Genomic DNA, 24,336 nt, shown 5'->3' with positions numbered 1-24,336 from the left:
AACGTAAAGGCCATAATCAGAGGTAAGAAAATTACTTTAAAATTATATAAAATATAACTACACTTATATAAAACATGGAGGAGAGAGTAAAAAAGAAGTTCTTTTAGAATGAGTTCAAACTAAACTATCAACTTAACAGTATATAAGTATGTAACAGACTGTTACATACCTAGGATCATATATTTGACCCTCATGACCAACACAAACCCCAAACCTATAATAGATACACAAAATATAAAGACAAATAAAGTCAAGGATAACAACACAGAAAGTCATCACTCATGAGGAAAAAGAGAAAAAAGAAAGAGAAAGAAAGAAAGAAAGAAAGAAAGAAAGAAAGAAAGAAAGAAAAAGAAACAGAAGGGGGGAAGGAAGAGGGGGAGGAAGAGGAAGAAGAGGAGGAGTGGAAGGGGCAAGGGGAAGTGGAAGGAGAAGAAGAAAAGAACAGAGAACTACAAAGGCAACCAGAAAATAGTTAAGAAAATGAAAATAAGTACATACCTATCAATATTTACTTTATTGATGTTTATTTATTTTTGAGAGAGACAGAGCATGACCAGTAGAGGGGCAGAGAGAGGGAGACACAGAATCTGAAGCAGGCTCTAAACTCTGAGTTGTCAGCACAGAGCTGGATATGGGGCTTGAACTCAAGAGCTGTAAGGTCATGACTTGACCTGAAGTCAGACACTCAACCAACTGAGCCACCCAGGTGCCCCAATACCTATCAAGAATTACTTTAAATGTAAATGCTCTGAATATTCCAATCAAAGACATAGGGTGATGGAACAGGTAAACAAGAGCCATCTCTGTGCTGCTGTGAGAGACTCACTTCAGACCTAAAAACACACAGAGTAAAAGTGAAAGGATAGAAAAAGATACACTAGGCAAATAGAAGGGAAAAAAAAGCCATGGTAGCAATACTTATATTAGACAAGAGACTTTAAAACAAAGGTTATAATAAGAGACAAAGAAAAGCAGTACGTAATGATAAAGGGGTCAATCCACAAAAGGATATAACAATTACAAATATCTATACATCCAACATTGCAGCATCTAAATACATAAGGCAAATATTAACAGAAATAAAGGGAGAAATTGACAATATGGCTGTAATCTGGGACTTCAACACCCCACTACATCAATGGATAGATAATCCAGGCAGAAAATCAATCAGGAAACTGTGTCTTTGAACAGCACATTAGACCAGAGGGACTTAACACATATACAGAACATCCATCTAAAAACAACACAATATACAGTCTTTTCAAGTGCACATGGAGCCATCTCAAAGACAGATCAGATGTTAAGCAACAAAACAAGTCTCAATAAACTTAAGAGGATGAAAATCATATCATGTATCTTTTCTCACCACAATGATGTAGAACAAGAAATGAATCACAAGGAAAAAGCTGGAAAAAATACAAACACATGGAAGCTAAACACCATGCTACTAAACAGCCAATAAGTCAATGAAGAAATCAAAGAGGAAATAAAAAAAAAATACACAGAGACCACTGAAAATGAACACACAACAGTCTAAAATGTTTGGGATGCAACAAAAGCAGTTCTGAAAGGGAAATCTTTAGTGATATAGACTTACCTCAAGAAACAAGAAAAATCTAATAAACAACTTAAACTTACACCTAAAGGAACTAGAAAAAGAACAACAAACAAAGCCCAAGGTTAGCAGAAGGAAGGAAATAATAAAGACAAAAGTAGAAACAAATGAAATAGGAAAGAAAGAAAGAAAAAAAGAAAGAAAGAAAGAGGAAGAAAAAAAGAGGAAGAAAGAAAGAGGAAGAAAGAAAGAAGGAGGAAGAAAGAAAGAAAGAAAGAAGAAAGGAAGAAAGAAAGAAAGAGGAAGAAAGAAAGAAAAAGAAAGAAAGAGAAAGAAAGAAAGAAAGAAAGAAAGAGGAAGGAAGAAAGAAAGAAGAAAGGAAGAAAGAAAGAAAGAGGAAGAAAGAAAGAAAAAGAAAGAAAGAGAAAGAAAGAAAGAAAGAGGAAGAAAGAAAGAGGAAGAAAGAAAGAAAGAAAGAGGAAGAAAGAAAGAAAAGGAAAGAAAGAGGAAGAAAGAAAGAAAGAAAGAAAGAGGAAGAAAGAAAGAGGAAGAAAGAAAGAAAGAAAGAGGGAGGAAGAAAGAAAGAAAGAGAAAGAAAGAGGGAGAAAGAAAGAAAGAGGAAGAAAGAAAGAGGAAGAAAGAAAGAGGAAGAAAGAAAGAAAGAAAGAAAGAGGGAGGAAGAAAGAAAGAAAGAAAGAGAAAGAAAGAGGGAGAAAGAAAGAGGAAGAAGGAAAGAGGAAGAAAGAAAGAGGAAGAAAGAAAGAAAGAAAGAGGAAGAAAGAAAGAAAGAAAGAGGAAGAAAGAAAGAAAAAGAAAGAAAGAAAGAAAGAGGAAGAAAGAAAGAAAGAGAAAGAAAGAAAGAAAGAGGAAGAAAGAAAGAAAGAAAGAGGAAGAAAGAAAGAAAGAGGAAGAAAGAAAGAAAGAGGAAGAAAGAAAGAAAGAGAAAGAAAGAAAGAAAGAGGAAGAAAGAGAAAGAAAGAAAGAAAGAGGAAGAAAGAAAGAAAGAAAGAAAGAAAGAAAGAGGAAGAAAGAAAGAAAAGGAAAGAAAGAGGAAGAAAGAAAGAAAGAAAGAGGAAGAAAGAGGAAGAAAAAGAAAGAGGGAGGAAGAAAGAAAGAGAAAGAAAGAGGGAGAAAGAAAGAAAGAGGAAGAAAGAAAGAGGAAGAAAGAAAGAAAGAAAGAAAGAAAGAAAGAAAGAAAGAAGAGATAAGATCAGTGAAACCAGGGAGCCAGTTCTTTGAAAAGATAAACAAAATTGATAAGCCTTAGCCATACACATCAAGAAAAAAAAGAGGAAAAAAATAAATAAAATCAGAAACAAAAGGAGAAAAGTAACAACTGACACCACAAAGGATTTTAAGAGACTATTATGGGGAATTATATGCCAGCACATTGGACAACCTTGAAGAAATGGATAAATTCCCAGAAACATACAATCTTCCCAAGTGAATCAGAAGAAATAAAAAATCAATTATTAGTAATGCAATTGAATCAGTAATCAAAAAGCTCCCAACAAACAAAAGCCCAGGACCATATAGATTCATACTCAAATTCTACAAAAGAGTTAATACCTATTCTCCTCAGAGTATTCCACAACAGAAGAGGAAAAAAGCTTCCAACTACATTCTATGAGGCCAGCATTACCCTGATACCAAAGTCAAGGACACTAAAAAAGGAGAAAATTACAGGTCAATGAGGAGAAAATTACAGGTCAATATCCCTGATAAACATAGATGCAAAATCCTCACCAAAATATTAGTAAATCACTTTGAACAATACATCAACAAATCATTCAGCACAATCAGGTGGGATTTATTCTGGGGATGTAAGGATGGTTAAATATTGGCAAATCAACCTGATATACCATATCAACAACACAAAGGATAAAAATCATGTTTATCTCAATAGATAAAGACTAAGCATTTGATACAATTCTACATCTGTTTATGATAAAAACTCTCAACAAAGTGGACTTAGATGAATCTATCTCAAAATAATAAGGGCTATATATGAAAAACCCATAGCTAACATCATACTTAACGGTGCTGCTGTAGAAAACAATATGCAGTTTACCCAAAAAATTAAAAATAGGAATACCATATGATCCAGTAGTTCCAATTCTGGATATTTGCCCAAACAGGAACCCTAATTGGAAAAGATATTTACATCCTTATGTTTATTGCAGTATCATTTTCAATACCCAAGATAAGGAATATGGAAGGAACCCAAGTGTCCATTGATCGATGAATGGATAAACAAGATGTGGTGTATGTATATGTGTCTTATATAGTTCTAGGGTCTAGATGGTATTATGTTAAGTGAAGTAAGTCAGACAGAGAAAGGCAAACACCATATGATTTCATTTACATGTGGAATCTAAAACACAAAGAAACAAAAGGCAGAAACAGACCTTCAAATACAGAGAACAAACAGTTGCCAGAGGGGAGGATGGTGGGGAGATGGGCAAAATGGGTGGAGGGGAGTGGGAGGTATAGGCTTCCAGTCATGGAATGAATAAATCATGGGGATAAAAGGTATAGCATAGGTAATATAGTCAATGGTGTTGTAATAGCGTTGTTATGGTGACAGATGGGAGCTATATTTGTGGCGGGCATAGCATAATGTATAGATTTTTCCAATCGCTGTGTTGTATAGCTCAAACTAATGTAACACTGTATGTCTGCTATGAGTCAATTAAAAAAAAATTAAGGCTGAGATGTACATATGTTCCCTGAATTTTCCAGATTAGAATAAACTGAATAATGGGGTAAGAAGTTGATTTGCAGTGAGTTGTGGCATTATTTACTCCATGTCATTTCTTGTTATTTATATTTGTGCTTTATTATCTCTCTATTCATTTTTCTCTTTGGCTACTTTTTTCAAAAGGTCAATTTTTATTTACTTATTGTCTGTATGTTTCCTATTTTATTAAGGTTTGTATTTACTTGTGTTAATTTCTTCTTTTTTAAATTTTATTTATTGTTCTTCCTCCAGCTTTTAGATTTGGCTGTTTAGTCCATTTTTAAAAACATTAATTGATATATATATTTAAGCTGATATTTTCTCTGAGCACTGTTTTATCTATAGCCCATAAAGTCTGATAGGTAATGTTTTCATGTTTTCTAGAAATTCGGCAGTTTTAGTTCATATTTCCATTTAAACCCAACTTGTCGAATAGAAAGTTTGTACATCCTTAGGAGAACGGGCCCTTTTATTTTGCTTAAGTTGTAAATGTATTGCATATAACCAGAGAATTTTGCTTATATTAGTCTATTTGGAATTTAATTAGAATTTTTTATGGACTAATGTATATGACCAGTATTCATGACTGCTTCATATTCACTGTTATTTAGGTACAAAATTAACATAAATTTATAAGATATACCTTATTGACTGCTTGTTAGAGTGTTCTATATTCGTTACTTATATTTTGTTCACTTGAAGTATTTTAAGCTAAAAAATTTACTTCCTTGCCTTCTTACTGCCTGTCTGACATACTTCCTGCTTCTAGTTACTCCCACAAGCTTCAGACAATGTCTATTGGTCTCTATTGTGAGAAATAAAATTAGCTTAAACCTTTTCCTTTCCGCTTCTTCCCTCCTTCTCCTCCATCACCTGATTTTATTTCATGTTAAGATCTTTCTTGGCATTTATATGTGTTCTTCTAAATATATTTAGAATTCTATTTCACTTCTGCTTTAAATTATATTATTTGATTTCCACCTGTAACCTATGAAGGAAGGAATTAAGGAAGAAAAAAACAGAAGGAAGGTAGAAAGGAAGTGAGGAAGATAAAAACAATTGAAAAGTCCGTTAATCAGAGATTAATTAAATAAATTATGTTACCTCCAGCTCTTGAAATACTATTTAGATCTTATAACAAATGAGATCAATCCATGTGTGTTGATATGGGGATAGGTCTATCATATACAAGCAAAAATGAAAGTCTTAGGGGGCGCACGAGTGGCTCAGCTGGTTGAGCACCGGACTCTTGACTTTGGCTCAGGTCACAATCTCACGGTTTGTGAGCATGAGCCCCGGTGTCCGACTCTGTGCTGACAGTGTAGGGTCTGCTTGGGATTCTCTCTCTCTCTCTCTCTCTCTCTCTCTCAAAATAAATAAATAAACTCTTTAAAAAATGATTTGAAGTTTTCTTACAATAAATGGCATATAGAGAAAACAAGTCTTTATTTTCTCCTTTTTCCTTTTTTTTTTTGTTTTGTTTTTTTGAATGCTTCGTGTTGGAGGTGGAAGGAAAAAAGACAGGAGACTCGTCACATCAGTGTTGGGCCTCTGGGGAGTGCTACTGGGTCCTCCAATGAGCACCCATATCACCAAACACGGGTGCGCTCCTGCACTAAGGAACCTGAGATGGGTAAGTTCTGAATAGGCTGTCACAGCTGTGGCATAGCACAGGGGGGTCTGCGGGGTGCCTGGTTCTCAATGCTTGCGGGGCTCCTGGCCTCCAGGAGTAACAGGAACGAGGACCAAATCGTGACGGGAGGTCTCCCACTGTGCTACTGCCCTACCATGGGTTCCTTTCTGCGGGCCTTATAAGGTGCATTTAAAGACTAAAGTATATAAAACACAACGTGGTGTGCATCTAAAGAGTAAAACAGTTCATGAGAAAATAAAAATCAAGTATATAAAAACAAGTTAAAATTCTTGTTGGTTGAAACCTTGCATATTGTCTAATGATTAGTCATCAGTTTACGTTTGAGAAGTATATTAGGCAAACCATTTTTCAGTTTCGGTTAGACTTTTTACATTTCTCATGCTCTCCATTTTTCCTCCAAAGGAATCATGCTGAGTTTCCCTGAATTCATTTATTTAAGTTTATTTATTTTGAGAGAGAGAGATGGAGAGAGCATGAGAAGGGCAGAGAGAGAGGGAGAGAGAGAGAATCCCAAAGAGGTTCCACACTGTCCGTGCAGAGCCTGATCTGCACGTGAGTTCACGACCTGAGCCCAAATCAAGAGTTAGACGCTTCACCAACTGAGCCGCCCAGGAGCCCCTCCCTTGAATTCAGTTTTAATGTGTGATGTTCTCTAGGGTTCCGATCTCTCATTATGAAGAAACAGTGATATCTATGAACTTCTCCCTTTGAAAAATTAGTTTCTCTCTGCACAACCAGGCAGTGCCCTTTTAAACTGTGGGCTACCCTAGGGCAATCACCTTGTTAGGGACTCTTTGATTGTTGACTCATCTGTCCTATATTGCAGGGGTGGAAATCATGTAAACACTGTTTGCTTTCATATTCATTATGCTAAAGATAATCTTGCAACATGAAGCTCTCTAAAAAGCAAACTGGTCATTATGGTAACATTATTCTCAGCACATCACACATCACATCGCATTGAAGTGATCATTCATTGAAACGGTTACAGCTTGCCAGATCACCTTGTTGGATTGTGCTTGCTTATCCCCTCACCCTCTGACTTGTTCCGAGTTTCTCTGGTCTCCTCCATCCTTCAACTTCTCTGCCCACATATCCCTTCCACATGCCCAGCAGTGACTTCCCTTCCTTCACAGAGGAGACAGAAATTATGTGACATGAATCACCTCCCAGCCAAGAGTCACCCTCCACTTGTGTCTTGGGTCCCATCTCTTCTCACTTTTGCAAGAATCCTCTGCAATTCGTTATGCAATATTTTCTCAGTATTTTCCAACCTGTCCTTCTTTACTGACCCATTCCCATTTAATGAAAACATGCTCTGGTTTCTTCCATTCCATTAAAAAAACAAACCCTTTTTTATCCCTCCCTCCCCCTCCAGGCCAACCTACCTCTCTCCCCTTCACTGTCATCCTTACTGCCCAGCTCACTACAGTCACATCTCTGTTTTTTGTACCTTAGATTTATCCCTCAGCCTGTTCCTATCTCCATTTCACACTTAATGGTACTGTTTCTTTCAAGGTAACCAATAATATCCGAACACTATTTTCGGTCCTCAACTCTTCTGGTTTTCATTGGAACAGTTCAGCCATTCCTTATCAGTTTCCTTCATTATACCTTTTCCTATAGGAAGTCACTAAGCTTTAGGTATCTTCAAAGCCTTAAACTAGGCCGACTTTTTTTGTGTGTGTGTGTGTGTTTTTAATTTTTTTTTTCAACGTTTACTTATTTTTTTTTTTAAATTTTTTTTTTTCAACGTTTATTTATTTTTGGGACAGAGAGAGACAGAGCATGAACGGGGGAGGGGCAGAGAGAGAGGGAGACACAGAATCGGAAACAGGCTCCAGGCTCCGAACCATCAGCCCAGAGCCTGACGCGGGGCTCGAACTCACGGACCGTGAGATCGTGACCTGGCTGAAGTCGGACGCTTAACCGACTGCGCCACCCAGGCGCCCCTCAACGTTTACTTATTTTTGGGACAGAGAGAGACAGAGCATGAACGGGGGAGGGGCAGAGAGAGAGGGAGACACAGAATCGGAAACAGGCTCCAGGCTCTGAGCCATCAGCCCAGAGCCTGACGCGGGTCTCGAACTCCCGGACCGCGAGATCGTGACCTGAAGTCGGACGCTTAACCGACTGCACCACCCAGGCGCCCCTAGAAGCAGCGACTTCTAACCTAACCCTGAAAAACTCATCTATTAACTTAGTTTTAACAGACATCTGCTAACTGACAACTGGAAATTATGCCCAGAGCTCTGTTCTGATAATCAGGCTTATATAACTCTCACAGATTGGGTTCCCAGGCTAGGAGACGGAAATTAACAGCCAAGGGCATTTTTAGGGAATACTCTTAGGATCCATACCCATGGAAGGGAAAGGAAGGAAGCAGTGATATCTGCCAACTCTAGGGGTAGATCTGAAGCTGGAATGTCCCTTTCAAAGTGTCCTGAGTTCGAATGAAGGGTCTTTTCTTAAGAATGCCTGTTGACCAGTCATTGGTCAATGGCAGGTCACCCTTGGAAGGAGTTATGACCTTGGGAGGAAGGATTTTCTTCAGCTGAAGCAACTGAACTTAGGAAGCTTGTAATTGAGAACTTCCAGCAGCTGAGAGAATAAGTCTTTTGTTTCTGAATCTGGGTCATTCACTACAGCATTGACTGTAAGAATCAACTGTTTCCTTCATATTTCTTCTTGGCTACCCAACAAATACCTCAGAAATTACATTTTTGACACTAAACTTTTCATGCTAATCCCCACTCCCTTGCACTGCTTTTTGCTCTGATTCCTCTGATCACACTTAGATGGCTAGCATCCACTTAAGCCAGAAACCAAGGTGTCCTCCTGAACCTTTTCTCTGCTTCACCCCCACCCGCATCTAATCAGTCACCATCATAGTGACTTCACATCGTAAGCATCTCTTGCTCCAGTCTAGCTTGTACCATCCATGCTGCTGCCTCTGTTGATTTGCAACCCTCCTGGGTGCCTCCCACATATAATCTGAAATTGGCCCCCGTACTCAGAGGGTGGGCAGAGTTTGAAAAAAGAGGCAGCCCACTCCAGATTGGTAGGTGGCAGTTTTAGTAAGCAAAGTGAACTTACATATGAAGTTTGCCTTGGGCAGCAGGAAGAGGGCTAGATCTCTGCACCTGCTCATCAGATCTTAAAGTTTATATAGAGGCCTTAACTAGGTTCAGTCATGTGTGCCATGCAGGTGTTCTTAATACCACAAGACTCTCTCAAGTCTATGCCGTTGGAGTAGCCTCTGGGAGCAGGAAAGGCAAATGGAACCATATTCCAAGGACAGAGGAAGGGATTAGGAGCTGGGACACAGCTCACAGGTCAACTGGTTGCCTCGTCTTTTTGATGACCTTCCCCAACAACCTCCAGTAAATTACTATCATAATTTGCGTGGATGATGGCATTCTTTCCCTAAAAGTGGCTGTCCTTATGCCTACATTTTTCCGCCTTCAGACCATTCTCTCCTTATGGCAGTCAGTGGTGTCTTTTTAGCAATTACTAGAAACATCTCATTTCAATCAGTGACTTCCAAAATCTTTGATTTGGCCTACAAAGGCCTTCATCATGGGACTCCAGTTTCTCCAGGTTTACCTTGTTCCCCTCTCTCCTTCACTCCTTCCACTCAATCCATACTGGATATTTACTATCTTCTTGGAAACATCGTATTCTCTGCACGTTTTCTGCATGATCATCCCTTACCCAAAATATTTCTTTTCTCCCTTCAAGTCTCAGCTGATGTATCACTTCCTCAAAGAAGCCTTTCTTGAGCATCTGGGACTAGGCTGCATCTCCTCGTGTTCACGGACATGTCTTTCTTGGCACATGTCCTCATGTAAGGATTTGGTTAATACCTTCCTTTCCCATCAAAGCACAATGCTCCATATCAGTAGAAACAATGTATCATATTCACTGTTTTATCTCCAGGGCTCAGCATGATGCCTAGCATATGGTATGTGCTTGATATTTGACTTTGTGCCATTTCCTCTACTTGGGATGTCTTCTCTAGCCTTGCAGACCTTGGGCTTTTCCCAGGAAGCTTTATACACCCATCAAAAAGTTAATTACCACCTCCTCCATGCCACCACTTTATTTTATACATGCTTCCAGTGTTGTACTTTCACATGTTCATTTATTTAGCATTTGGAGTCGACAAATTGGCAGCTTATGAGCCACATTGCTCACAAAATATTTTTAGATCCCCCTCCACATATCAAAATCAGAGGAAATCTCACCATTAAAAAATCAGAAGATATGGCAATACTGAATACATATTCCCAAGAGAGTTACCCGCCTTGAGCAAATCTTCTATTTTCTAGGATATAACAGGTGGTCAATATTGTTGATTAATGGATTGATTGATGCATTAATTGAAAATGATTAACACTTTGCTGTTGATATTTAATTTCAATCAAATTTCAATTTTATGGGATCCACTGTGGAAAACAACTACAGAATATTAAAATCATGATTATGGACTCAAGGACAGTTCTAAATATACATGTTCAACACTGAACAAAGTCTTATTTAATCCACAGAGTTGGGTCCAGTGTGGATTCACCACAAGAAGGTATCTCTTAGCACACCAGTAGAAAATTGTAACTTGAGGGTTTAAAGAATGTCATCATATTGAGAAGGTCTTGAGTTAGATGAACCGAATATCTTCTAGATAAGAAAATGTGCTGTTCTCGTAACAACAACGAGTCCTGACAGGGGTAGTGTGATTACATGTGCTTCTGAATGAACTGTAATAACCATTGGAAGTATAACTGTCCTTCAAACAGAAAGGTGACAATGTGGCTATTTGAATACTTCAAAAGATGTTGGTAATACTACACTCTCAGGCTTTGTTGCTTGCAGGACTGATTTTTTATTTCATAATCTGCATGCTTCCAACAATTACATAACTTAAAAATATTAATTGAAAGTGTAAAATATAAAAATGAAAGGTTCTTGTTGGGATGAGCACTGGATATTGTATGTAAGTGATGAATCACGGGAATCTACCCCCAAAACCAAGAGCACACCATATACACTATACGTTAGCCAACTTAACAATAAATTATACTAAAAAAATGGAGAGCGTTATTCTTTTTTAAGCCATGTTCCTTGGGCAACATTTTAAGATGTGGATAGATCACCACCTCACAATTTGATTATTAATCTTGTAGCTAATATTATAGTTAATTGTTAAAATTCTTTACATTTAGGAAATCTGAAGGGTAGTCTCTCCTGTATTTAAGAAAGTAAATCCTCTAATGTGATGTATAGTTTCTTATCTCTAGTGTGTTTGGTTCCTTAATATTGACATAAAGATTGAATTAAAAGTAACAGAAAACTCTAATATTAATGAATATGATAAAGACAAATGTGAATTTTTTCACATATATTGAAGGCAACAGTATAGCACAATGAATGGATAATAGGTATCAAAAACATTTTTGCATGTAGATCAATCTTTTTAATAGATGGAAAATATTCAATAAAGGTTAAGTTACATGTCAAATCATTCAAACTAGAAAGGAAACAACATGTTCTGGCTTATTTATAAATAAAAAAATGTTCAACATAGACAATTTAGATTCAAATCCTCAAGCAAGTAAAAACTTAGAGATTTGTATTTTCTTCTAAAAATCATGTTTTATAAAAGATTTTATGATGTGTTGATATACTATTCTTCTCTCTGCCGTGCATTTTTATGTCCTTAAGCGTTCTTGATAAGACAGCATCCTTGATGAGAAAGACAGAAAAGGAGAGAGATTTTTGAAATAAGCACCATTTCTGGTCAAGTATTTATTACATTCTTAGCCCTTCAACATTTCATATAATTAGTCACTGTTTTAACTAACTATTGTTGAAAGCAAGTTGCCCAACTTGGTAAATCATACCAGCAATTAATTCCTTTTTAAAAACTCAATGTCATTTGATACAATAATACCATATTTTGAACATTTTTTCTAAGTTATTTACCTCTTTTTCTCTTGGAAATGAGAAATCCAAAACACTTAAATACATATAAAATTTTCCTCCGCTGATTTTACCATAGTTAAAAATTATTTTTAAAGTTTTCCACCCATGTGTGTCTTATGAATATTTTTTTAATAGAGTGTTCAAAGTATCTAAAAAGTTGTCCTAATGTTGTTCATATAGTTCATTGTTTACAATGACTAGGACAGTAACACATACACTTTGCCATAAGTTATTTTTATAATATTCTTTTTTTTTTAACACTGAAGTACTTTTATTTATTTTTTATTTTTTTTTATATATATGAAATTTATTGACAAATTGGTTTCCATACAACACCCAGTGCTCATCCCAAAAGGTGCCCTCCTCAATACCCATCACCCACCCTCCCCTCCCTCCCACCCCCCATCAACCCTCAGTTTGTTCTCAGTTTTTAACAGTCTCTTATGCTTTGGCTCTCTCCCACTCTAACCTCTTTTTTTTTTTTTTTCCCTTCCCCTCCCCCATGGGTTCCTGTTAAGTTTCTCAGGATCCACATAAGAGTGAAACCATATGGTATCTGTCTTTCTCTGTATGGCTTATTTCACTTAGCATCACACTCTCCAGTTCCATCCATGTTGCTACAAAAGGCCATATTTCATTTTTTCTCATTGCCACATAGTATTCCATTGTGTATATATACCACAATTTCTTTATCCATTCATCAGTTGATGGACATTTAGGCTCTTTCCATAATTTGGCTATTGTTGAGAGTGCTGCAATGAACATTGGGGTACAAGTGTCCCTATGCATCAGTACTCCTGTATCCCTTGGATAAATTCCTAGCAGTGCTATTGCTGGGTCATAGGGTAGGTCTATTTTTAATTTTCTGAGGAACCTCCACACTGCTTTCCAGAGCGGCTGCACCAATTTGCATTCCCACCAACAGTGCAAGAGGGTTCCCGTTTCTCCACATCCTCTCCAGCATCTATAGTCTCCTGATTTGTTCATTTTGGCCACTCTGACTGGCGTGAGGTGATACCTGAGTGTGGTTTTGATTTGTATTCCCCTGATAAGGAGCGACGCTGAACATCTTTTCATGTGCCTATTGGCCATCTGGATGTCTTCTTTAGAGAAGTGTCTATTCATGTTTTCTGCCCATTTCTTCACTGGGTTATTTGTTTTTCGGGTGTGGAGTTTGGTGAGCTCTTTATAGATTTTAGATACTAGACCTTTGTCCGATATGTCATTTGCAAATATCTTTTCCCATTCCGTTGGTTGCCTTTTAGTTTTGTTGGTTGTTTCCTTTGCTGTGCAGAAGTTTTTATCTTCATAAGGTCCCAGTAATTCACTTTTGCTTTTAATTCCCTTGCCTTTGGGGATGTGTCGAGTAAGAGATTGCTACGGCTGAGGTCAGAGAGGTCTTTTCCTGCTTTCTCCTCTAAGGTTCTGATGGTTTCCTGTCTCACATTTAGGTCCTTTATCCATTTTGAGTTTATTTTTGTAAATGGTGTGAGAAAGTGGTCTAGTTTCAACCTTCTGCATGTTGCTGTCCAGTTCTCCCAGCACCATTTGTTAAAGAGGCTGTCTTTTTTCCATTGGATGTTCTTTCCTGCTTTGTCAAAGATGAGTTGGCCATACATTTGTGGGTCTAGTTCTGGGGTTTCTATTCTATTCCATTGGTCTGTGTGTCTGTTTTTGTGCCAATACCATGCTGTCTTGATGATGACAGCTTTGTAGTAGAGGCTAAAGTCTGGGATTGTGATGCCTCCTGCTTTGGTCTTCTTCTTCAAAATTCCTTTGGCTATTCGGGGCCTTTTGTGGTTCCATATGAATTTTAGGATTGCTTGTTCTAGTTTCGAGAAGAATGTGGTGCAATTTTGATTGGGATTGCATTGAATGTGTAGATAGCTTTGGGTAGTATTGACATTTTGACAATATTTATTTTTCCAATCCATGAGCAGGGAATGTCTTTCCATTTCTTTAAATCTTCTTCAATTACCTTCATAAGCTTTCTATAGTTTTCAGCATACAGATCCTTTACATCTTTGGTTAGATTTATTCCTAGGTATTTTATGCTTCTTGGTGCAATTGTGAATGGGATCAGTTTCTTTAATTGTCTTTCTGTTGCTTCATTGTTAGTGTATAAGAATGCAACTGATTTCTGTACATTGATTTTGTATCCTGCAACTTTGCTGAATTCATGTATCAGTTCTAGCAGACTTTTGGTGGAGTCTATCGGATTTTCCATGTATAATATCATGTCATCTGCAAAAAGCGAAAGCTTGACTTCATCTTTGCCAATTTGGATGCCTTTGATTTCCTTTTGTTGTCTGATTGCTGATGCTAGAACTTCCAGCACTATGTTAAACAACAGCGGTGAGAGTGGGCATCCCTGTCGTGTTCCTGATCTCAGGGAAAAAGCTCTCAGTTTTTCCCCATTGAGGATGATGTTAGCTGTGGGCTTTTCATAAATGGCTTTTATGATCTTTAAGTATGTTCCTTCTATCCCGACTTTCTCAAGGGTTTTTATTAAGAAAGGGTGCTGGATTTTGTCAAAGGCCTTTTCTGCATCGATTGACAGGATCATATGGTTCTTCTCTTTTTTTTTTGTTAATGTGATGTATCACGTTGATTGATTTGCGAATGTTGAACCAGCCCTGCATCCCAGGAATGAATCCCACTTGATCATGGTGAATAATTCTTTTTATATGCTGTTGAATTCGATTTGCTAGTATCTTATTGAGAATTTTTGCATCCATATTCATCAGGGATATTGGCCTGTAGTTCTCTTTTTTTACTGGGTCTCTGTCTGGTTTAGGAAACAAAGTAATACTGGCTTCATAGAATGAGTCTGGAAGTTTTCCTTCCCTTTCTATTTCTTGGAATAGCTTGAGAAGGATAGGTATTATCTCTGCTTTAAATGTCTGGTAGAACTCCCCTGGGAAGCCATCTGGTCCTGGACTCTTATTTGTTGGGAGATTTTTGATAACCGATTCAATTTCTTCGCTGGTTATGGGTCTGTTCAAGCTTTCTATTTCCTCCTGATTGAGTTTTGGAAGAGTGTGGGTGTTCAGGAATTTGTCCATTTCTTCCAGGTTGTCCAATTTGTTGGCATATAATTTTTCATAGTATTCCCTGATAATTGTTTGTATCTCTGAGGGATTGGTTGTAATAATTCCATTTTCATTCATGATTTTATCTATTTGGGTCATCTCCCTTTTCTTTTTGAGAAGCCTAGCTAGAGGTTTGTCAATTTTGTTTATTTTTTCAAAAAACCAACTCTTGGTTTCGTTGATCTGCTCTACAGTTTTTTTAGATTCTATATTGTTTATTTCTGCTCTGATCTTTATTATTTCTCTTCTTCTGCTGGGTTTAGGCTGCCTTTGCTGTTCTGCTTCTATTTCCTTTAGGTGTGCTGTTAGATTTTGTATTTGGGATTTTTCTTGTTTCTTGAGATAGGCCTGGATTGCAATGTATTTTCCTCTCAGGACTGCCTTCGCTGCGTCCCAAAGCGTTTGGATTGTTGTATTTTCATTTTCGTTTGTTTCCATATATTTTTTTATTTCTTCTCTAATTGCCTGGTTGACCCACTCATTCGTTAGTAGAGTGTCCTTTAACCTCCATGCTTTTGGAGGTTTTCCAGACTTTTTCCTGTGGTTGATTTCAAGCTTCATAGCATTGTGGTCTGAAAGTATGCATGGTATAATTTCAATTCTTGTAAACTTATGAAGGGCTGTTTTGTGACCCAGTATATGATCTATCTTGGAGAATGTTCCATGTGCACTCGAGAAGAAAGTATATTCTGTTGCTTTGGGATGCAGAGTTCTAAATATATCTGTCAAGTCCATCTGATCCAATGTCTCATTCAGGGCCCTTGTTTCTTTATTGACCGTGTGTCTAGATGATCTATCCATTTCTGTAAGTGGGGTGTTAAAGTCCCCAGCAATTACCACATTCTTATCAATAAGGTTGCTTCTGTTTATGAGTAATTGTTTTATATATTTGGGGGCTCCGGTATTCGGCGCATAGACATTTATAATTGTTAGCTCTTCCTGATGGATAGACCCTGTAACTATTATATAATGTCCTTCTTCATCTCTTGTTACAGCCTTTAATTTAAAGTCTAGTTTGTCTGATAGAAGTATGGCTACTCCAGCTTTCTTTTGGCTTCCAGTAGCATGATAAATAGTTCTCCATCCCCTCACTCTGAATCTAAAGGTGTCCTCAGGTCTAAAATGAGTCTCTTGTAGACAGCAAATAGATGGGTCTTGTTTTTTTATCCATTCTGATACCCTATGTCTTTTGGTTGGCGCATTTAATCCATTTACATTCAGTGTTATTATAGAAAGATACAGGTTTAGAGTCATTGTGATGTCTGTATGTTTTATGCTTGTAGTGATGTCTCTGGTACTTTGTCTCACAGGGTCCCCCTTAGGATCTCTTGTAGGGCTGGTTTAGTGGTGACAAATTCCTTCAGTTTTTGTTTGTTTGGGAAGACCTTTATCTCTCCTTCTATTCTAAATGACAGACTTGTTGGATAAAGGATTCTCGGCTGCATATTTTTGCTGTCTAGCACCCTGAAAATCTCGTGCCAATTCTTTCTGGCCTGCCAAGTTTCAAAAGAGAGATCAGTCACGAGTCTTATAGGTCTCCCTTTATATGTGAGGGCACGTTTACCCCTTGCTGCTTTCAGAATTTTCTCTTTATCCTTGTATTTTGCCAGTTTCACTATGATATGTCGTGCAGAAGATCGATTCAAGTTACGTCTGAAGGGAGTTCTTTGTGCCTCTTGGATTTCAATGCCTTTTTCCTTCCCCAGTTCAGGGAAGTTCTCAGCTATAATTTCTTCAAGTACCCCTTCAGCACCTTTCCCTCTCTCTTCCTCCTCTGGGATACCAATTATGCGTATATTATTTCTTTTTAGTGTATCACTTAGTTCTCTAATTTTCCCCTCATACTCCTGGATTTTTTTATCTCTCTTTTTCTCAGCTTCCTCTTTTTCCATAACTTTATCTTCTAGTTCACCTATTCTCTCCTCTGCCTCTTCCATCCGAGCCGTGGTGGTTGCATTTTGTTTTGCATTTCATTTAAAGCGTTTTTCAGCTCCTCGTGACTGTTCCTTAGTCCCTTGATCTCTGTAGCAAGAGATTCTCTGCTGTCCTGTATACTGTTTTCCAGCCCAGCGATTAATTTTATGACTATTATTCTAAATTCACTTTCTGTTATATTATTTAAATCCTTTTTGATCAGCTCATTAGCTGTTGTTATTTCCTGGAGATTCTTCTGAGGGGAATTCTTCCGCTTGGTCATTTTGGATAGTCCCTGGTGTGGTGAGGGCCTGCAGGGCACTTCCCCTGTGCTGTGGTGTATAACTGGAGTTGGTGGGCGGGGCCGCAGTCAGTCCTGATGTCTGCCCCCAGCCCACCGCTGGGGCCACAGTCAGACTGGTGTGTGCCTTCTCTTCCCCTCTCCTAGGGGCGGGATTCACTGTGGGGTGGCGTGGCCCATCTGGGCTACTTGCACACTGCCAGGCTTGTGATGCTGGGGATCTGGCGTATTAGCTGGGGTGGGAAGGCAAGGTGCACGGCGGCAGGGGGGGCAGGCTTAGCTCGCTTCTCCTTAGGTGATCCACTTAGGGAGGGGCCCTGTGGCAGCCGGAGGGAGTCAGATCCGCTGCCGGAGGTTTGGCTCCACAGAAGCACAGAGTTGGGTGTTTGCACGGAGCGAGCAATTTCCCTGGCCGGAACCGGTTCCCTTTGGGATTTTGGCTGGGGGATGGGTGGGGGAGATGGCGCTGGCGAGCGCCTTTGTTCCCCGCCAAACTGAGCTCTGGAGTCCGGGGGCTCCGCAGCTCACCCTCCCTTTGTCCTCCGGCCTTCCCGCTTTCCGAGCAGAGCTGTTAACTTATGACCTCCCAGACGCTAAGTCGCGCTTGCTGTCGGAACACAGTTCGTCAGGCCCCTCCGCTTTTGCAAGCCGGACTCGGGGGCTCTGCTTGGCCGGCGAGCCACCCCTCCGCCCCGGCTCCCTCCCGCCAGTCCGTGGAGCGCGCACCGCCTCGCCGCCCTTCCTACCCTCTTCCGTGGGCCTCTCGTCTGCACTTGGGTCCGGTGACTCCGTTCTGCTAATCCTCTGGCGGTTTTCTGGGTTATTTAGGCAGGTGTAGGTGGAATCTAAGTGATCAGCAGGACGCGCGGTGAGCCCAGCGTCCTCCTACGCCGCCATCTTAAGCCTTTTATAATATTCTTAATTGAACATAAAGTATAATTTCCATTTTATACTGGATCATCTAAAAGGTCAAAATCCTGATCCTATAAAATTGTTTGCATTTACATCATTTCATTGTATTATTGTAACATATTTTTCTAAAAGCAGAATTATTTTTCATTCATCAAGAAGTATAAAATATGGTTATTGTTTTTCTCTGACTTATTTCATTTAGCCTAATACTCTCTAGGTCTACTTATGTTGTCACAAATGGCAAGATCTTATCCTTTTTTATGGCTGAGTAATACTCTATTATATATATAATATTCCACATCTTCTTTATCCATTCATTTATCAGTGGACACTTGGACTGCTTTCCTACATTGACTATTGTAAATAATGGTTCAATAAACAAAGGGTTGCCTATATCTTTTTGAATTAGTGTTTTTGTTTTCTTTTGTTTTCTTTGGGTAAATACCCAGAAGTGGAATTATTGGATCATATTGTATTTTGATTTTTAAATTTTTTCAGGAACCTCCACATTGTTTTCTATAGTTGCTGTATCAATTTACGTTTCCACCAACAGGGCCCTAGGGTTCCTTTTTCTCCACATCCTTGGCAACACTTGTTATTTCTTGTCTTTTTTGTTTTTAGTCACTCTGACAAGTGGAAGATGATATCTCATAGTTTTGATTTGCATTTTCCCTGATGATGAGTGATGTTGAGTGTCTTTTGTCTTTTCATGTGTCTGGCCATCCGTATGTCTTCTTTGGAAAAATGTCCTCTGTCCATTTTTTAATTGGAATATTTGGGGGATTTTGTGTGTGTGTGTGTTGAGTTGTATAAATTCTTCATATATTTTGGATATTAACCCATTGTCTGATATATCATTTGCAAATATTTTCTCCCTTTCAGTGGGTTGCCTTTTTGTTTTGTTGATGGTTTCCTTTGCTATACAGAAGGTTTTCATTTTGATGTAGTCCCGATAGTTTATTTTTGCTTTCATTTTTCTTGCCTCAGGAAACATACCTAGAAAAATGTTGTTAAGGCCAAAGACAAGATTACTACCTATTCTTTCTTTTAGGAGCTTTATGGTTTCAGGTCTCACATGTAGGTCTTTCACTCATTTTGAGTTGTGTATGTGTGTGTGTGTATCATGTAAGAAAGTGGCCTAGTTTCATTATTTTGCAGGTAGTTGTCCAGTTTTCCTAGCACCATTTATTGAAAGACTTCTTTTCCCCACTGTATATCCTTGCCCCCGTTGTCATAGATTAATTGACAATGTAAGTATGGCTCTCTATCTTGTTCCATTTATGTATGTCTATTTTTGTGCCAGTACAATACTATTTTGATTACTATAGCTTTGTAGTTTATTTTGAAATCTAGAATTGTGATACCTCTATTTTTGTTCTTCTTTATCAAGATTGCTTTGGCTATTCAGGGTCTTTAAATAAGTCAGACAGAGAAAGACAAATACCTTATAATTTCACTTATATGTGGAATCTAAAAAACAAAAAAACAAAAAGCAGAAACAGGTCTATAAATACAGAGAACAAACGGTGACTGGAGAGGAAGGGGATGGAGGCATGGACAAAATGGGAGAAGGGGAGTGAGCGAGAGATACAGACTTTCAGTTTAAGTAAGTTATGGTAATAAAAGGTACAGCATAGGTTATATAGTCAATGGTATTATAATAGCATTTCATGGTAACAGATTGTAGCTATACTTGTGGTGAGCATAGCATAACAATAGAGTTGCTGAATCATTATGTTGTATCCCCAAAACACAGAATTTTACAACTATATGTGTGTCAACTATACTCAAATAAAAACCAGAAAAGAATGAGGAAAAAAAACAAACAAAAAGGTATAAAATATATATTTTTAAGTTGTCCTATGAGGAAACACTTTAGTGTTTCCAAGCTCTTACACAGAAATGTGTTCCTGAAAATAACATAATTTTAATCATTGTTATTAATATGCTCTTCTATCAGTAGAAAGATTTGTACAGTTTTGTTTCTCATATTTTTTTAAGTTTATTTATTTTGAGAGAGAGAGAGTGGGCATGTGAGTGGGGAAGGGCAGAGAAAGAGAGAGAGAGAAAGAGAGAGAGAATCCCAACCAGGCTTCATACTGTCAGTGCAGAAATCAAGAACTGGATGCTTAACCAACTGAATCACCCAGGCGCCTCTTATTTCCCCCATCTTTATTACTCATACTTGGATCTATACTGAGAGGTGGGAGAAAATGTGATTTTCCATCCAACATATAGGTTAATTTTTCCACATTTAAATATTGCCCATATAAGTTGATTTGCCAAGTTGCCAAGTGTCACAAATATGAAATACAAACAACACTTTGACTTCAGACAACTCAGAAAGTTTGTTGAATTAGTTAATATTTCTAGGAGTTTGCCTGGCTTAAAAAAATAAAATTATTTTTTCCTTTATAATGACCATAAAGTAGGAATGTCATAGAACCTAATATTTCTGAAACTTATAACAAAAAAAAATCTCTTGGATAACAACATGAAGAAAATAATTAATTGTAGGCACAAGTTTCTTCTTACCTTTCTTTTGGAACACATGTTGGATATTTTAACTGCCCTCTGTCACATTGCACTCTGAGTTCAGATCCTATAATAGAGGACTCTTCTATATATGTATCTCTCCTACAAAGAAATTCAATATACTCGCCATGGAAAATATATGGTCTGTTGTCAAAACTCCATTTCAGAAGTAAATTATTATTTTCCATTTCAACAAAAGATAACGTACAAGGCTCTGAAAAATAAAAAGAAGAAAATTATCTTGACACATCTTGGCACTAACAGGAAGCATTGTGGCTTCCTACTCATGATGACCTTAAAATTCCCAGGCATTTGAGTGGCAACTAAGTTAGTTAGAATTAATATTTGAGTTGGAAAATATGTTCAAAGCTCACAGAAAACATTCTGCCATTTATCTCTGTGGTCCTGGATTTGGCAAAGAAAAAAGTGTATATCCTGCCAGTCACTTAGCTTTATGTCATTAAGATTTTCAAAGATAGCAAATAAATAAAGGTGTTTTTTAATAAAGAGCATTGAGAGTTACTAACAATTATTCAAGTAAGCTTCCTTTTCTTATTTTTTTTCCTCAGAAAGCTCAAATAAAATCCCCACGAGACAAAGTATTTGTTTGATTGTTGGATAGATATTATTGAAATGTAGAAAGAAGCTGGATTCTCAACAATGACTCAAACTCTATCACCTGATGGCATCCAGAGTGGTTGACAGTTTTCTCTCTTTTAAATTTCCAGTTATTAAGGAATATCAATATTGGATTAAGGTGCTTTAAATTCTAAGCATTGAAAATATTATTGTGTCCTTCCACAAATGCATTAAAACAAAACAAAACAAAAACTTAAAAAAGTTATTAGAAGATCTGATAAATTTCTTTGATTTTTTTCCTTAATAAAAATATTGATATTTTAAAAATGTCAAGTTATTTTAGAAAATGAAGTTATTTGTGTCTTATTTGCCTCTTGAATGACCTAGCACTAAACAGTAGATTCTGAGATAGGTTAAAGGTCCAGAATTGTTAATAGAGCATATGAATCATATAATACATTAACAAACTTCTTTATTCAAGATTTTCAATATTTGTTGAATCCCTATGTATCTGCTGTTATGCTAGAAGTTCTATAGACAGAATAAAAATGAATAAAGATAATCAGAAAGACTCTAAGTCTTTGTAGTCACTGAAAAACAGCTTTGAAAATGAGGTCAAATGGCACTATAATTTAAAATGTTGTTCTCAAAATATGAAATTTTAATTAAAACAAGTTAAAAATTAATTCATGGACCTTCTGTTCTCAGCTATGACAGAATAACCCATATCAGACCAGCACTTATACTAAAACATGGAAAATCTGAAAACAGACATAAAGCAAGAATTTCAAGGAATTAGAGAATTCCCAAGCCAGTCAGTACTCATGGTGCTAAGATTCTGGTAAAAGCTCATTCAGAAGAATCCAACATTCTAGGGGCATTTTCCTCTTGGAGATTTAGTGATTCTCAGCATGAGCTGAGAGACTGTGTCGAGAATGATCAACAACAAACATAGAGCTAGCAGATCTTTTGGGAATCTAGTGTTGTTGAGGATAGAAAAAATGGAAGTTTAGGTCAGCCATGACAGCCAGGACTTAAAGGGTCAAGACCCAGAGTAATGGGAGGTGCAGAGAATGAATGTGATACTTGGCATGGGTTTTTCCCTTGAAGCATTTGCCTATTCTTGACTTGTGTGAAGTGAGAGCATAAAGGGCCAAGCAGAAAGTGTATGGAAAGCTATATTAAACTGTTGGTAGTCTTCCAGTAATATGATAGCCAGTCAAGAAGGAGGAACCTTAGTATGAACACCAAAATTCTTAGCGAAGAACCTTGCAGGGTTACATTCTATGAGTAGAGGCAAACAAAGGATTGAAAATAAGCCTGAAAAAAACTTCACTTCTAATTAGATTGAGACCAATTTCCCCTACACTATTATCCAGAAGATGAGATGAGTATTCTCTGGAACAAGATGGCACTGTTGCTCCAAGCTTCTAGAAACTTCCATGAATAATATTTGATATTCAATCAACTGTTAATAAAAATAGCAAGAAATTAGGCTAGAAATAGAAATAGGCCTACAGATGATCCAGATAATGGAATTTTCAGACAAGAACTTGAAATAAGTGGGATTAACATGGTGAAGAAATGGAAGTTACGGTAAAGACTTCCATCAGAGAACTCAAATCTACCCGCACACAAAAGCATAAAGTGGACATTTTAGAAATGCAAAGATATTGAGAGCTTAGTAGATGAATTTAAAGCACACTGGACACATCTAAAGAAAGGGTTAATGAATTGGAAGATATGTCAGTAGAAAATAGCCAAATGGAAACAAAAAAAAAGATAAAAGATACCTCCAAAACCTATGAAAAATATCAAGCCACAGATTCAAGAAGTGCTACCAACTTGAAGAATGAAATGCTCAAAGAAACCCACATCAGGCCCAGCATAAATAACCCACTGAAGATAAAGGGGAAAAGAATCTCAGGACCAGCAGAGGACAAAAAGAAACTTAGTTTCAAAGAAGTACAATTATGAATAACATTAACAAACAAAAACTACAAAAGGCAAAAAAGGATAAAAAGACATCTTTTACAGCACTAAAAGAAAAATGAGGACCAAACTAGACTTCTATCTTTGGCAAAAATAACTCTTCAAAAGTGAAGGAAAATAAAGAAATTTGCAAACAAACACTGAGAAAATAATAAAAAAAATAATATTTTTCAGGTGTATGGAAAATGATCCCAATCAGAAACAGAGAGAAGCAGGAGAAGATGAGAAACAAATCACTGAAAAAACATAAACAAATCTTAAAGAGTATTTTTGAACAACATAATATTCACAGTATCATTGAGACTTAAACTGTAAGGAGAATGAAATGGGTGACACGGTAGTACAAAAAGTGGGAAGGGTAAATCAAGTCAAGGTGTTCTGGGTCCTGGAGAAGTGGTAAGAGTACTAATTTGTATGCAATTGTAACAAGTCCAGGTTGAATTATGTAATATCTATGATAACACTTAAAGGAAGCCAAGAGGAAATTATAACCAACAAGCTAGTAGAGAGTAAAATGATATGAAAAGAATTGATTTACCCAAAAGAAAGCAAAAAAAAAAAAAAAAAAAAGAAAAAAAAAGAGAGAGTAAAGAATACAGAACATAGGATATATATCTAGTACAGTAAGATGGTAGCTATAAACCCCAATATATCAGTACTTATATTAATATATAAATAGACTAAATACTATAAAGATTGTCAGACTGAAAAAGTATGCTTTTAAAGTTAACTATATATTGCTTATAAGACATACATATTGAAAGTAAGAAACCAAAAAATTGAAAGTTGAAGGATGATAAAAATGTATGCCTTGTAAATGCTTGTCAAAAGTGTGCTAGGACAGCTTAAGTAGACTTCAGGCAAAACAAGAGAAAACAAAGCATGGCATAGACAAAGGAAGACTCTCTTAAAGTTTGGCGGGGCCAATACACCAAGATTTAATATGCTTCAATTTGTGTGTACCTAGAAGAACAGCGTGAAAACACAAAAGCAAAAATTGACAGAACTAAAATAAGAAATGTTTTTAAATGCACAGCGGGAGAGACTTTAACATACTTCCTTTGACAACTGATAGAA

At 37.3% G+C, this 24,336-nt stretch overlaps 1 protein-coding gene across 1 annotated transcript in view; it reads right to left on the bottom strand.

Annotated features, from left to right (window-relative positions):
- Positions 1-11,626: 11,626 nt before the first annotated feature.
- Positions 11,627-24,336, bottom strand: part of F13B (coagulation factor XIII B chain) — a 37,275-nt gene continuing 24,565 nt past the window's right edge. The window contains exons 11-12 of the mRNA XM_047077335.1: positions 20,689-20,902; positions 11,627-11,694 (exon numbers count right to left, since the gene is read on the bottom strand). Of these exons, the coding sequence (XP_046933291.1) occupies positions 11,661-11,694; positions 20,689-20,902 (248 nt within the window). The 3' untranslated portion in view covers positions 11,627-11,660. The remainder of the gene's footprint in view (positions 11,695-20,688; positions 20,903-24,336) is intronic.

Source organism: Lynx rufus, unplaced genomic scaffold (assembly GCF_022079265.1).
Source record: "Lynx rufus isolate CCGP_SWC_20201006 ecotype Redwood Valley unplaced genomic scaffold, mLynRuf1.p SCAF_15, whole genome shotgun sequence".
Taxonomy (NCBI): Eukaryota; Metazoa; Chordata; class Mammalia; order Carnivora; family Felidae; genus Lynx; species Lynx rufus.
This window is presented reverse-complemented; position numbering and strand designations above follow the sequence as displayed.